Source organism: Lolium rigidum, chromosome 5 (assembly GCF_022539505.1).
Source record: "Lolium rigidum isolate FL_2022 chromosome 5, APGP_CSIRO_Lrig_0.1, whole genome shotgun sequence".
Classification (NCBI taxonomy): domain Eukaryota; kingdom Viridiplantae; phylum Streptophyta; class Magnoliopsida; order Poales; family Poaceae; genus Lolium; species Lolium rigidum.
In genome coordinates, this window is record NC_061512.1 from 252,482,643 (window position 1) to 252,498,498 (window position 15,856).

The 15,856-nt window shown below is 45.9% G+C and overlaps 1 protein-coding gene across 1 annotated transcript; it reads right to left on the minus strand.

Annotated features, from left to right (window-relative positions):
* Nucleotides 1–13,326: 13,326 nt before the first annotated feature.
* LOC124654908 (indole-3-pyruvate monooxygenase YUCCA1-like) lies at nucleotides 13,327–15,246 on the minus strand. Its single transcript, XM_047193882.1, has 3 exons — nucleotides 14,623–15,246; nucleotides 13,958–14,206; nucleotides 13,327–13,771 (listed from the first exon to the last, which is right to left on the minus strand). Exons 1-3 carry the CDS (start codon nucleotides 15,244–15,246, stop codon nucleotides 13,499–13,501), a joined length of 1,146 nt encoding a protein of 381 aa, XP_047049838.1. The 3' UTR covers nucleotides 13,327–13,498.
* Nucleotides 15,247–15,856: the final 610 nt, after the last annotated feature.

A 15,856-nucleotide genomic window follows, 5' to 3' on the forward strand; every position in this document is an offset into this window, starting at 1 on the left:
CAATTATCAACCATGCATCTCTCGGAAGTAACTGAACTGGAAGCCTTCCCTATTCTGCCTATAGTGCAGAAAAGTAAAAAAAAAAAGTTCTAGTTATAGAGCAGAATGAAAACATGGAAGTACTATAAGTAAAGTTCTTATTCCAGATTATATGGATGGGTTGCAATTTCTTATTGGAATTTGCAAAGGACCAAAGATAACAAATGTGTATGTCCTGTATCGAGTAGTGCAGCCATCCAGTTGGGATGTGCACTGATAGTTCCTCTCTATGTCCTGTAATCGGCCTCCTAGGAGGATGTAAACATTTTTCTATCTTTTCAATGAAATGAAACGAAATGGAAGCGCTTTCTCGAAAAACAAATGTGTATGTACTAACGAACTCTTAGCAAATAAATAAACCATTTTTCATATGTAAACGGGGCAGTATCTACCCAGCAAAACGAAATGAGAAGCAAATTCAGACTTGAGATTTCGCCTCATTGCGGCGAAAAGTTTTTTTTTGGGGAAATAGCATATTTAGTATAAATATTAATAACGGCATTTTTCCTTGATCTACAGATACCAATGATATTTTAAGAGCATGATAAGTACAAGTAATTAAGTTTAGGTCTAATCCGATAAAACGGGGCACTTAATTTGCATACTGAAGAAACATATTCGAGTACACATATATAAAGTATGTTCTACATAATTTATATGAAGAACAACAGTACTTTTTAAATTTCTAAGTCTTGACATATGAAGCTGTGGAGTTTATCCACTCAAAAAAGAACAAACCTTCATTGGCTTGGAAATAGTTACGAGTAGAGCTCCTTTCGTCCTTCAATATGTCGACACAAATGCTCCCATTGTTGTTGATGTCCTTCGGAGCCAAGCTGAATGGCTGCTTCAGTTGTTAGGGACCAATCTCCTCGAACTAATGGGCCATTTGTAAGAAAGGAAACCTCATTAGATAGCTTATCAAAAATAATTACACCTCTTTTCTATGTTCGGCATAGTTGTTGCAAGTCCTATAGGAATATGTACGAGATGTAGGCTGTAGAGTAGAATTAGTGGCAAAGTTAAGAAGTGTTTTTTAATTCGAAGTTCTCATAAGCACCATTTCAGATTAGGAAATAGTGCCATAATTTGTTGAACTGAATTTGTTCGCCTTCAAAAATAGGTAAAGAGCATCAGTACTTGACAGATGGGGAAAGAACAGGAGAAAGTACCTGTAGGCTGCATCTCGCTGCCGCTGATCTCTCGACTGTCCATTGTGGCGCAACATACGGTCTAGAGACAGTAGGCAAAAACATAGATGACGATCCCGGTGCTGGTACTATCGAGGCCGCTAATACTTTAATAGCAAAGAACATAAGGAACCAATGAGCTAAATAGAACAAAATCATGAAGGGAAAAAATCAAATCTAGCAAACTCCATGGTCAAATCTCTCGCAAGTCACACTCCATGCTCAATCTTATAATCTAGAAAACCGCACGAAAAGGATTTATGATGAGTAGCTGAACTGAATATTACTCTGCACATGTAACTCAGTACATACTGGCCACGAATACCGGTCAGCTTAATATCTTCCACTGATGACCTGAACTGAATAACTCTAGACAAAATAATTGGGACCAAACATATACCGATTCATGTACCTCACCTCAGACGGGCCGAGAGGGCTGCAACGCTAGATGGCTGACGATGGCGGGGTGACAACATGCATGATTTCCAACACTCTACGTTGTGGAGATGGCCTGTGCAATTGGAAGAGAGTAGCAGAGAAAGATAAATTAAACAGTCAATGATGTGTAAATAAACTCTACATCTTAAAGATAAACACCTGTAATCTTTGAAGCAAAACAATAAGGAGAACGTTGTAGGTATAAGCATCATACATCATAAATTTGTATCAAAGCAATTTTGTTTGTAGTTTTAGACCAAAAGCTGAACTATTACTATTACTTTGTGGTGTGCTTTCTTTCTAATTTTCGAGTGCCAGAGCCTAGGTATTGTCATGTTGTGTGTTTGGATTTAGCTGTGAGCTATATCGTTGCTCTGTTTGTTCTGAATAAAAGAAAGATGGGCAGATACACGCAGCCAAGGTGTGTGAAGGACTTCAGATTATTTTATTATTTATGATATGTTAGGTCTTAGGTGCCATCAGAAAGAGAATGCATAAAGCATGATGATGAATGTTTCACGCCCTGATAAGGAAAAACAAAAAAGATGAGAAAGGCTGAGCAAAGGCAAACATTTGACACCAAACTTCAAATATTCATAGAAAGATCCCGAATTTGAAATTACTCACTTAGAGAAGGAACATGAGCAAAGGCAACATACCAAATAGGGACACACTTGCTCAAATATGCATTGAAAGATCCATAGTTTGAAATTACTCAAGTTCTTAACAGAAAGGCATACCAAAAGAACCTACATAGAAAAGGATTCTAAGCAAAGGAAATACACTACTTAGGAATTGGTGTGCCATTTGCACATTTTTTGTACCAGAAGTATGGTCAATATCAATGATATAGTGACACTGAACCTGCTCAGGCACGCATGCAGTCTCATGTATTTTCTTCTGACACAATAAACCGCATGAGTATGCATCATAAGTGCATAACCTGTGTATTAAGATATAACTGGCATCTTTTCCCAGATTTCTTGTTCTTCCAATCCTCTTGCAGTGCCTTTGGAAAGCCAACATAATACCTTCATCAGACCATAGGCACACGATCAGATGGCAATTAGAAAAAAACAACAGGATTAGAAGGAGCGCACATAAATTCAGATGCATATTCCATGTCAATGTGAACTAACCTCGACAAAGTAGAGAGCCCCGAAGCTGTAAGCCCGAACTGTGTCGACACGCTGCATGTTGGCGTCGTGCTTCATGGCGAGGTAAGTCAGCATCTGCAGCATCTCTGGAGGAGCGCTCTGCCCCACCAGCGTAACTGCACAAAGAATTCAGAGCTTTAGACGGCTATTGCAGTTTGTTGATCCTCACATACATCCTAATTTGCTAGTTTGCATTCTCTTATCAGCCACATCAATATCAAATTAAATTCTGAAGAAGAACCAAAGCAGTGACAAAAATTCAGAAGATTGGGGAAGTAACCTGCATGTTCAATTATAGGTGGGCACTCCTAAGCAAAATAAGATTGGGGAATTACCAAAATAAGCAACAGTGGCGCCTGAGACAACCCTTAGAGAGCTGCTATAAAATACAGAGTTAAAACCACCTGCAATGCAATCATGTGGACCTCCATAAGATGAACAACATGTAGGAAAGTCCTATATAGCACGTAGGTGGCACATCAAACATCATATGTTGCATTGGTATGAGAGAAAGGAAATGTGATATCTTTTCTCTAGGCCCTTTGTATAAGAATATATTAGGAAATGCAGAGTCTCTCCTCGTGCTTCAAGTCCCTGAGCAAAAGCAAATGCAACACACACAGACACTGGTCAGCTAATACTGAAGAAATTCAGCTAGCGTGTCACACGTCACGCTTGTCACCGATGCCCTGTCCAGCACAACCCAGCTCGCCTGCGCCTGCGCCTCCTTTGACTCGGCGGCCACCACGCCACCGGAGGGCGAGGTGTGGACGATCCTGACCTCCACATCTACCTGCAGCGCATTAAGCGGCACGAGTTACGAAACTGAAAGTAAATTGAGTAGATGAACTGAAACTGAGAAACATCGAGCAACATTCGAGTGAAATTCTTAGGTTAATCTTTCAGGCTACAAGTAATTAAATCCCAATAGATATCAGCCAATGTATACTACTTATATGAGAGATAGGTGCTTCCACTACTCTCTCATACTAAACATTCAGAAGTAGTAAGCACATCTAGAACCATGTATCTTCTCTGTTACCGCCTCACTGGTGCTGACATTAGAGATCTTAGTTGTTGAACTTCGGTGTCGTTTTTACGGCCTAACGCGTTTTACGGCGATCGACCCCCTTCATGACATTATAATGCTTATCACGTAAGCTTATGGCATATGACATCAAGTTAAATTAGCACTACTAAGAGATTTGCACAAGGCTTTGATAATGAGTTGTGGGGTTTTTCGCTACAGTAGAAAGTTTCTGAAAAGAGGTTTGCAGAAGCTTACCAAATTCCACCGCAAGCGTAAAATATAAGACATTTTGGTGATCTAAAATAGCCAACTAAAACATCTTATATTTGTTACGCAGTTAGTAGTATCTACAAGTGGCAGCTGCAATTTAATCTGACGCGGTGTCTAATCTAGGTGGCTGACAACAGCTTACTTTACACAAGGCTAGGAACATCACGATGTATTAAGATATCAAGTTATTAAGAAAATGTCAAGTCATCTACATAGGCAAGGTAAAAGCTAAAGAAGGATTAATTAGATAGATGAATAACAGAGACAAAACGTGCAGAAAACTGTCAATTCCGTGGAAACATGTGCTCCTTAGACTAATCACCAGTCATGAATGTGAATTACATGGCCCGGTTAGCAGGAAGCAATATCTAGAGGGGGCTCAAACTAAATGAGGAAGTGTTTCCACTTCAGTAACAATGACTACCTAAAATAACTATATAGTGTTCTGTCATCACAGGGATTGCAAATGGGGTCATATGCATGCCAGTTGGTCGTACTAATATCATTGGAAGACCACATAACGGGACTTTCCTGCCCTCGTAAGAATTGGAGACCGAGAGAAATTGTTTTTATCAAATAAACATAGTGTTCTTGAAATATAATTGTAAAACACATAATGGAACTTATCTCGCCTCTAAAAATTGGAGTTTTCAAATTAATCCGCTTTATTATCAAATAAACATGGATACCTAGTAGCAAGCACTGATGATACATGTGTAGGCAAACACCATATGTTCAATAAAAGTAAGACATGCTACTCAAAAGGAAGAAGTTATGTCTATTTCAACTGAACTGTAAATGTATTTACATCAAAAGTAAGACAGGCTACTCAAAAAATAGGCACAATATTACTGCAATGGTGACGGGGAAATAAGCAATGGACAATCACATAAAAGAGAAAAACTGGCCTTCTCTAAGTTATAACAATCTCAAGGTGTGATAGATCTCCAAGTGCCACTTTAGGGTAATTTTTACTAAAATAATCTGCACGATGCAGAACACCGAGTGCCAGATCTTGTCCTCTTACATGCATAACACAAAGTATGCACTCAGATAAGCATAGTGTAAATAGAGAAATTTCTGCATGACAACATGCCATCAAACAAAGAAATAAAATCATCTGGAAGTCAGTAGCGTAGAACCACTAATAAAAATTAAATTAAAAGCATCAAGGTAAGATGATGTTAAATGTTCACGCTCACACAATAGCCACACACAAATCAAACTATTTGAAAGCATACCTTTGGACAAAAGCTGGGTTGTATTTTCCAATACTTGTTAGAAGGAAAATAAGTCCAAATATTGCATTGTAAGTTTTTCTCTTATCTTGAAAGCATTAGAATAGAGCCAAGAATATAGTCGGCACGATTGCACAACTTCTAGTTATCAGCGCCGTCATCCATATCTTTAATATCAGATTCAGAAATCCACCCACTATGAACTGTCCAACATAAGTTCCTTCTGGTGGTACTATGCCTGGCTGTTAATAAACCAATCAGATTTAAAATTTTAAACCAATGGTATAGGGAAACTCATGCATAAGAAGAAAGTAACTATGGCATACCCGCAAGTAGGGTTGCAACACGGCAGGACATGCGGGGCGGATTCCGTTCCGAATAGTACAATTTGCTTAGGCTAAACGATGATATGGGCGATCCTGCATTTGCAACACTACCTACAAGCCACACATCTAGCAGAGCATTTCTTCTTTATTATTCCCACCAATCATTATATGAGGAAAGAAAGAATTGTAAATCAACTAATAGAAACTGAAAAAAATCCAGCCAACCAGCATGGAAGAAAAACCTCACCCCTTGCAGTAACAAAACACACTTTCAGCTTCTCCAATTCAATTAGAAGCTTGCAAGGCACAGGTTCAGCATAGCACTATTCTCTTGTACTCCCATGTCATACCTGAACAGACATAGCAACATTGAAAACTCAAAATTCACCTAGCCACCAACCAAAAATAAAAGTTTGTACATCACAGTTGTAGAAAACACCAAAACAAGATGAATGAAATTGCGCCGACCACCGGTATCACTTCACCAGGAGGTAACAACACTGCCCTAGCATGAGAATATCGTCAATCGAAATATAATTGCTTTTGGTTTACTTATTAATGATGCACCATACTCTGTAGTAAAACACGGTAAGATATGCTTTTCAAAACTGCATAATAATGCTATCTTGTTGTGCATCTAAAATCTGAAACTTTTCACTGTACTTTCTCGTTCTAGCTAAACGATAGAGAACTGAATTTGCTCTTACTAAAACACTTATCTCTTCTCATGTACTCCTATCAGTTAAGACCAGATGATTTAGTTTGTTTTAGATAGTTAAAGAGGATTATAAAGGCCTATACATCCACAGTGAAACTTAGGCCTATACATCCACAGTGAAACTTAAGCAAATGAAAGAAGAGTTACAAAACGGAATCACAAAGCCAAAAGAGAAAATTAGGACGAAGTGATCCTGATCAGTGCAATCCTTACCTCTCACTTGACCATGCTCCTGTGTCGTCGACTCTTATAATTATCATCCAAGATTCGTAATCCTATATATATCATAAATTAATGTAGAAGAGCCATAAGCAATGATAGGTATCAACCAAGAGCAAGATAACTGAACAATTTAATAGAAGAAATCTAAACAAATGTGGAAATTACCTAATCTGTTATTTAGCACTAAGATCTGGGGTAATTTATGTGAGTTAAAGAAAAGTTTGCCTTCTAAAATATATTAATCCCCAAATTAATTTGAACAATCATCATCCAAATCTCACACAAGAAATGAAGTACAGATGAGAGGAGGAAGGAGTGGCCTGGAACAAAGCAAGGAACAAAGCATGCCTATGAGCATGGGCACATTCCTAGTACATGTAAGTGTCCTCGAACATGCCTTTCTCTGTTTCTTCCCTGCAAATAATAGGGGCACATGAACCGAGACCTTCATAGCATAAAATAGAGAGGAAAAAAAGATGTGAATCTTGATCAGCGTGAGATGGCTCCTTACCTAAAGATGCACCTGGGCTTCACTTGCTACAAGAGCATTCGTTGTGAGAGGGACCTAGGCTAGCATCGCGAGTTCTTGCCCAACGCATCTCCATCACCCGCACCTGGCATCACCACCGCTGCTTCCACACACATCCATCTCCTATTGAGCACGGACTTGGATCAGGGGGAGGAGGGCAGCAACGGCCCCCAAACCTTGTATTTACCTCTGGGGAGAAGGGAGAGGCGGAGGACGACGGCGGCGCGGGGCTGTAGCGCCACATGCTGTGAGCGCCACAACTTGGAGGAGGAGCTTGCCGCCGTCGTTTCCAGCCGCGCGCTCGCCGCCGCCGTCGCCAGCCGCTCGCCGCCGCCGTCGCCGGCCGCGCGCCGCCGCCGTCGCCCGCCGCGCGCCGCCGCCGTCGCCGGCCGCGCCTCGCCGCTGCCGTCTCCAGGCGCGCGCTCGTGGCCGCAGTCGCTGCCGTCTCCAGGCGCGCGCTCGCGGCCGCAGTCGCCGCCGTCGCCCAGGCGCGTGCTCGTGCTTGCTGTCGTCGCCCAAGCGCGCGCTCGCCGCCGCCGTCGCCAGGCGCGCCTTCGCCGTCTTCGGGCACGCGCTCGGCTCCGTCGCCCGGGCGCGTGGTCGGCGCCGCCGCCGCTGCCCTGTTCTTCTCGGTTGGGGATAGGGCGTGGAAACGAGAGGGGATTGGGGAGGAGCATGGGAGGCGATTGGTTGAGGTAGGGTTTTCGATGACGCGGTGAACATATTTTGCACGCTACCTCGCCACCCCCGAAACGAGCCGTAGAGACTGACGTGTGGACCCGCCGAACCGTAGGACCCAAATGCAGCCACATGCGGGTAGACAACTGCCAGTGCATGTCTTTATCTAGTGAGAGGAGAGGCAAGAACGAACGGCTGAGATACATAGATGAGGAGATCCGACGGCTCACGTGCGCTGATCGCTGTGAGGCCCCCTATGGGGGGCATCATATATAACGTTAGATGTCGTCGGTGTAGTTTTGATCATAATAGTACAAGTACATTGTTCCACTGGAGGCGTTGATGCACACGGTGGTGCTGTCGCTGCACGTGTAGTCCAGTCCTAGTTGGTGGCTAAGCGCCGTTGTGACACGATTTCTGCCCTATGTCATAATCTATGGTAGTCATGAGGACTTCCGAGAGCTTGTTAAAAATCACTTGGCCCCCTAGATCCTTCGCGGCAAAGTCGTAATACCATGCCAGCACGACCATGATGTAGCGACATGGGTAAGTTTTCCCGTCGGGGTTTCCATCCGTGTCTACCATGAATGAAAACTCGCTCGACCTGAGTGTCGAACGCGCCATGATCAATGATGTGTTGCAGCATCCGAACTATTGGCACTGCTCATCTATCACAGGACTCGGAATTCCCAAGGTGGTGGAGAGGCAGGCGGGGTCATACACCCAAGGGGCGCCGTCCATATCTTCACTATGGCTAGCGTGGTACCTTTGGCCTTTACGCCGACGTCCATGACAAAAAAATCTTGGGCAACAGTTGCCACGGTCACGTGGCTTGAAGAATGTCATCATGCCGCTTGTTGCATTCGTGGTGTTGTAGTACAAGGTGACACGAGTGTTGATCACCAACCGACTAGCAATTATAATTAGGCTGGTGACCTCGATCGACTGCTTGCCTGACCTTGAGTTCTTGATGGTGTGGGTGGCGTTGTAGTGTTCCATGACGATGAATTGGCACTCAGAATCACTCAGTTGGATGAATAGTTAGCATCAATATTACGAATATTTATTTAAAAACATATATATAGGAGGGGGGCAATTGCCCCTTGGATATAGAAAATCTCCGCCAACATAAATAAGGGGCACTTGGTGTCGTGTCCCCCGAGGACCCTCAAAATATGTGGACCGGCCCTATCTATAGATGGTGAATGCGGAACAGTTATTTCGGTTCGGGGGATCACACTTGTTGATATCTGGCCAAAGATAAATCAAACTATACTAATCAGAAGAATTTCCTTAGCTACCGAGCCATGTTTAGCATTCTATTATACATCTCATTACATCCTTTGATAAGGTACATGTCGTCGGTGTAGTTTTGATCATAATAGTAGAATTACACTGTTCCACTGGAGGCATTGATGCACACGGTGGTGTTGTCGCTGCACGTGTAGTCCGGGCCTGGTTGGTGGCTAAACGCTGTTGTGACACGATTTCTGACCGATGTCATAATCTACAGTACTCATGAGGACTCTCGAGAGCTTGTTCAAAAGCACTTGGCCCTCTAGATCCTTCGCGGCAAAGTCGTAATACCATGGTGTAGCGACATGGGTAAGTTTTCCGGTCGGGGTTTCCATCCGTGTCTACCATGGATGAAAACTCGCTCAACATGAGCGTCGAACGCGACGGAATTGATGATGCGTTGCAGCATCCGAACCATTGGCACTGCTCATCTATCACAACACTCGGCATTCCCAAGGTGGTGGAGAGGCAGGCGGGGTCGTAACCCGAGGGGGCGCCATCCCTATCTTAACGATGGCTAGCATGGTACCTTTGGCCTTTACGCCGACGTCCATGACGAAATTTTTCTTGGGCGACAGTTGCCATGGTCACGTGGCTTGAAAAAGGTGACATGGTATGTCATGATGCCGCTTGTAGCGTTGGAGCTGTAGTAAAAGGTGACACGAGTGTTGATCACCAACCGACTAGCAATTATAATCATATTGGTGACCTCGATCGACTGCTTGTTTGACCTCGATTTGTTGATGGTGTGGGTGGCGTTGTAGTGTTCCATGACGATGAACTTGCACTCGGAATCACTCGGTTGGATGAATAGTTAGCATCAATATTACAAATATTTTTTTAAAAAAAAAATATAGGAGAGGGGAGTAATTGCCCCTTAGCTGTATAAAATCTCCGCCATCATAAATAAGGAGCACTTGGTGTCGTGTCACCCGAGGACCCTCAAAATATATGGACTAGCCATGGGAGTGATGTACCAGTTTTTTGGTTCGCACTCATTGCATGCGTGAGTCGGTTAGCTACGACATACGCGTAGGACCGACGGGTTTTAGTTTGATAAGTAGTTAAGATACCACCAAGCCTAAGCATATGTCTGTATGTTACTATGGGTTAATTTCTACTGAAATATTTTACCTTATGAAAATTTCTACTATTGAAGAGACGAGGATCCAAGTCGTATCAGCAAAATAAAGAAAACCATTAAAAACATAATCTTGAAATAGAAAATAGTAAAACACTTTCTTTTTTGAACTCAAGCTGATCATCCAACTTTGCCACCAAGGTACCTGGGAAATCTGCGCCAAACCCGTAGGAAAAAAGTGCAAAATAAGACTTATAAAAATACCTCATGTAAGGCAAATAAATTATGCAACATGTTTTTTTAAATAGTTACGAAGGGGCGGTTAGCTTTCTTAATGGCATGGCGGTTCCCAAGGCAAAGGCTAGCGAGATGTCCCATCAACGTTGCGCCTCCTCCACGTGTTGCTGACGTTCATCAACACCGATCCTTCCTGTCATTTCTCAACCGCTTCCCGCCTATGTTTCGGCGTCGTCTCCGGCTATAAATAGATCCTAACTTCCGTCACCACAGCCGCAGTCTCTTAGCCAAAGCATCCTACTTTAAGTCTCGTAGCTGCAATGCTACGCCGCCTCGCCATGATGTACTCCATGCTTGGCCGTAACGGTCACACGTCGGCGCCTCCACGTCCACCGTCGGCCGAAATCGTCGTGCGCTGGCCAAGACCGAAATCGGTGAGGAAGACTTGGCGGCGTTCACGGTGCTCGGCGAGCAGTTCGAGGACAATGCACCACACGGGGTGGTGGTGGTGGTGGAGGAGGAGGGGGAGGAGGAGCAGAAGGAGGCGTGGACTGACGGGCTCAAGCTGGCTGACCTAGATCAACGGCGATCATTGACTCCTATTGTAAGGCGTTGTTCCGCCGAGGAGGCTGACGACTGTTATATTGTGATCCAAATTCATATACTAAAGGGGGGCTAGCTTCTGACGAGCGGAGCGAGCCCCATCGCCGGTAGGCTAGGGCAGACTTAGATAAGAGAAGATCCCTCACAGGCTATGTATTCACTGTTGGTGGATGTGATGTAAGTTGGAAGGCAACGTTACAACCTGTTGTTGCCCAATCTACAACCGAAGCAGAATATATGGCTATTGCTGAAGCTTGCAAAGAGTTTGTTTGGTTGAAAGGTTTGTATGATGAGCTTTGTGGACATGATTTTTGTAATAACTTGTTTTGTGACAGTCAAACTGCAATATACCTTACTAAAGATCAAATGTTTCATGACAGGACAAAGCACATTGATGTCAAGTACCATTATGTTCGCGACATTGTTGCTCAAAGTAAACTGAAGGTATGCAAGATAAGTACTCGTGATAATCATGTTGATATGATGACAAAGCCAGTTCATGTTTCCAAGTTTGAGATTTGCTCGACCTTGGTTGGTATAACTATTTAGCTCAAGTGGTTGTTGGCGCCAGCAAGTGTTTTTTCTTTGTTGTTTAGGAGATTGTTGAAGTTCATGCTACAAGATGGAATTTGTCTCAAGGTGGAGTTTGTTATATTGTGATCCAAATTCATATACTAAAGGGAGGCTAACTTCTGACAAGCGGAGCGATGCCGCCGCCTATATATACCTCTTGTAAGCCGTCGACTAGGGTCTATCAGATTATAAGATAACCCACATTGTTTGTAAATACTCCCCGATATAGCGAAGTTTTGTTGGCTGGCGCCCGTGGTTTTTTCACCTCTATTTGCAGGGGGTTTTCACGTTAATATCTTGTGTCCCGCTGCGTTTAATTTTTCGTTCTTCGTTATTTGGTTGTCGCGTTTATAACAACGACATCATCCTGGCGCGTGTCATCCAAATCTCCCAACAGCGGACGCCAATGGAGGAGTTTGGGCGTCTACTCATGGCATCCGAGGGGCAGATGATCATTGAACTTAGGGCTGATACCCTCACCTAGGCCGCCACTTGCCCGAAGCAACGAGTGTAGCCCAACACGAAGAGTCCCACATGACGAGGGCGATGCTTATGGGCCTGGGCAGCACGGAGGTGCCACCCTCACTGGCGGCGATCTAGCACCAGCAGATGCACGGGGCTAGGGCATGTGCATCTGCAGATTGAGTGGCGTGGCAGGCATAACAAAAGAAAGGGCAGAACGATGATGAAGTTGGGTCAGCGCCCCAACCCATGGCGAGTAGGATAGTTTAGTTTTAGTTTATATTTAGTCTTTTTATTCAACTTTGTAAAATATAACGAAATGTGGGTGAAACATTAAATTTATGTCTTATTTGCACTGTTTAACTCAATTCCCATGTTTTTGTTTTAGGAGTTTGGGGGCACCGTTGGACAGAGGCTCCACAAGCGGCATCCCTGTCGGCGCCCCTCAAAAGGTACGTCCACGAGACGTTATTTGAGGGACGTGGCTAGGATGCTATTACTAGTTAAAATTACTGAAATTTGACTTAGGAAAGTTCGAGGGAGGAAGTACCACTGTGGTACCCCCTGCCCCGTTGAACATCATCCGAACAATTCGTCCAAAGTTGTGCCTTCTGACGGGCAAGAAGCAAGGTGTTAATTATATTCACAAAAATCCTACTTAAACACTGTACATTTCCATCAGAAACAGACAGAGCTATGTTATCTTCAAGCACACAGTTAGCGAATCACTCTCTTTCTCTTTCCCTCCATTGGCAGTGTATATCCCTGGCGACAGAGAGGGCGTCCGACGAGGCTCCCAGGAGTCCTCGCTGCGAGAAGCCGACAGTGTAGAGGCCGTTCCGCCCTTTCCAGCCGTTGGGGAAGGGGGTTTTAGGCGTGCCTTCTCTCGTGAAAACATCGCCTCCATCCTGCAAGGTAGGAACAATCAATCAGCCATGGATGAGGTGCAGCCGCAGAATGGCTCACAAGTGCATCCGAAAAAAGGAGGGCATTCAGATACAGGGGGCTCAGTGCGTGGCTTGCAGGCGTGCGTTAAATGAACTTAATCGGGCAAATCTATGCTAGACTCAACCAATTTCTTGCATCCGCCTTGACTATACATAGTTTGGATAGCCTTTTGTCGACCCATACTCCCCCATCTGAAATAGACTATAGAGTAGATGACCATATTCAGCAATCCACAAGTGTATATCCAAAGTCTCGAGTCCGGATACGCATTGTCCCCACCTTATACAGATGGGGATGCGGCCGGCCTAGTAGCAGCGCCCATGCCGACGGTGAGTCACTGACTCGATCACTTGGCGCGAGAGAGAAGGACACTTGGGGAAGAAAGGAGCGCATGGCAAGGGGCACGAGCTGCCTCTGCCCGTCCCCAGCACACGAGAAGGGGAAAGAGGGACAGGATGGCCGATCAGGGGAATTGAAGGCTGAGGACGAAGGAGAGGCCGGCCGTGACGCCATGGCGCAGGCTGGGTGACGGTAGCCGTACTGTTGATAAACTGTGCAGACCAAAAACGAACAAGGGAGTCCTTTTCATGGCGTCACTGTGTGATATGCTTACCTTGAGCCAGGAGGGCACGTTGCTCCTGTAGCCCGTGGCGAGTATGATTGCGTCGAACTGCTCCTCCTTGCCGTCCGCGAGCCTGGCCCCGACCCTCGTTACCTCCTTCACTGCTCCTACCACCTGGCCATGATCATGTCGAGCTCAGAAATCGGCAGAGAAAAATTAAAGCATCCATGTGCAGGAGGCCGTTCTCCAGGAAGGGAACGGCTCTGATATAGATGCCAGATTAGGCAATGGCTTAATCCATGGTATTTCTTCAACCCTTTTGTGGAAGAAGCCTAGCTAGTCGACTGGCAGGGCACTAACCTTAATTTTGCCTGATTTGATGTGGTCTAGCGTCCCAACGTCCAGCACAGGGGTCCTGCCGGTGAGGTTCTTGAGCTCGATGGGCCCCGTCTTTGGTCGTCTAAGCCCGAGCTGGCTCGTGTTGCCGAGGGTCAGGTGAGCCGCCGCCAGGATGAACCGGTCGACGAGCTGGACCGGCAGCCACTTGAGCAGAGCCATGGCGATGCCGAATGTGGAGAGACCCAACATCTCCCTCGGCAGCACATGCACCTGTACCAAGAAAATGACCCCATGTATTTAGATGGTGTTTGATTGTTCGGTGTTCGAGCTGTGATGGCACGAGCGTAATAGCTGTATTAAATTGGAAGAAAATCAAAAAGAGATGAGCAGCAACATAGATAGGACAAAACATCCAACAGTGTGCGCATAATACTAGTTCTAATTATCCTTAAATATGACCAAATATAACCATGCAGATTGGAACATGCATGTGGAGAATGATAGCAACATGATACAGTGAGAAAATGGCACTCCTCGCCCCGGGGGAAATACCTAAGAAAGAGCAAAGTGAAGGAGGAGTATTACGCTGTACTACGAGAGAGGCAAAACAAAACAAACAGAAGAAACACGGCAGGACGGACGGATATCCTAACAGCACCATCTATATATAGCAAAAGGCTAATTACCGTGTTTCGCACCACCATGGAGGGCTTGGCGCCATACCGGCACAAATCCAGGCTCACCTCCATGCCGGAGTTCCCGCACCCCACCACCAGCACCTTCTCCCCGGCGAACTCCTCCCCGGACTTGTACTCGCACGTGTGCAGCACGCGCCCGGCGAACTGCCGCAAGCCGGGGAACTCCGGGACGTGCGGCTCCGCGTTCTCGCCCGTCGCCACCACGAGCCACCTGGCCATCAGCACCTCGCCGCCGGCGAGGCGCACGGCCCAGGCGCCCAGGGCCACGTCGAAGACGGCCTCCTCGACGCTGGCGCCGAAGCGCGGCACGACCCCCGACGCCGCGGCGTACCGCTCCATGTACGTCACGAACTGGTCCCTGTTGGGGTACGTGGGGTACTCCTCCGGGAACGGTAGGAGAGGGAGCTCGCAGAAGCGCTTGGGGAGGTGGAGCGCCAGGCGGTCGTACATACGGTGGCGCCACGTGAAGGCCAGCGAGTCGGACCTCTCCAGCACCGTGGCCGGCACGCCACGGGCCGCCAGGCACGCCGCCGCGGCGAGACCCGAGGGACCCGCGCCGACGATGACGGCGCCGGGGACCCACGTCGCGCGCCGCTCCTTCTCCTTGTCCATGGCCTAGCTTGCCTGCTTCGATCGGGCCTGGACTCTGGGGTTGAGCGCTTGCTTCTGTGTGGTTTAACTGTGAGGTGGGAGGGAGGGCGTGGTTTTACTGTGGAAGCGGGGTTTTATAGGGGTTTTGGCGAGGACTCGCACGCTTCACCAGCTCGGGAACTCGGGGAGTGCGCACACCAGCTCGGCAGCTCCACTATTTCTATTTCCTCTGTTTATCAAGCCCTGCCACCCGAATTCATGGAGTTTTCGTACACCAAAAATAAAACCAAACTCGTAGCCTTGAAGCCAAGGTGTCTCTGTGGACCGCCGTAGCGGGGCGTACGTGGTCCAAGCTACTCTTTGTAGCTGTAGGTGGGAGTTACTCGGTCCTTGTCTTTGGTTGCAAATTTGGAAAAGGTTTGGTTGCTATACCACGGCTTGTCCCTTTTAATCACACAAACACCGGCACACCACAACTCATCGGAATGCAACAATCGCCAAAAAAATCATTGGGGAATAAATGACCTTCGATGGGAGCCTCGGGAGCGAGTGTGGACGTTTGGAGCACGGGCGACATGGAGCCCTTTTTTTGAACAATTTTAAAACTGTATTTTGAAGTTCCAAAAAAGAG

Coding starts and splice junctions, on each gene's coding strand:
- LOC124654908 (XM_047193882.1), bottom strand. CDS start 15,246: ATGGACAAGGAGAAGGAGCGGCGCGCGACGTGGGTCCCCGGCGCCGTC. Junction 14,207..14,622: donor CCATGGTGGTGCGAAACACG/GTAATTAGCCTT, acceptor TTCTTGGTACAG/GTGCATGTGCTGCCGAGGGA. Junction 13,772..13,957: donor TCAAATCAGGCAAAATTAAG/GTTAGTGCCCTG, acceptor GATCATGGCCAG/GTGGTAGGAGCAGTGAAGGA.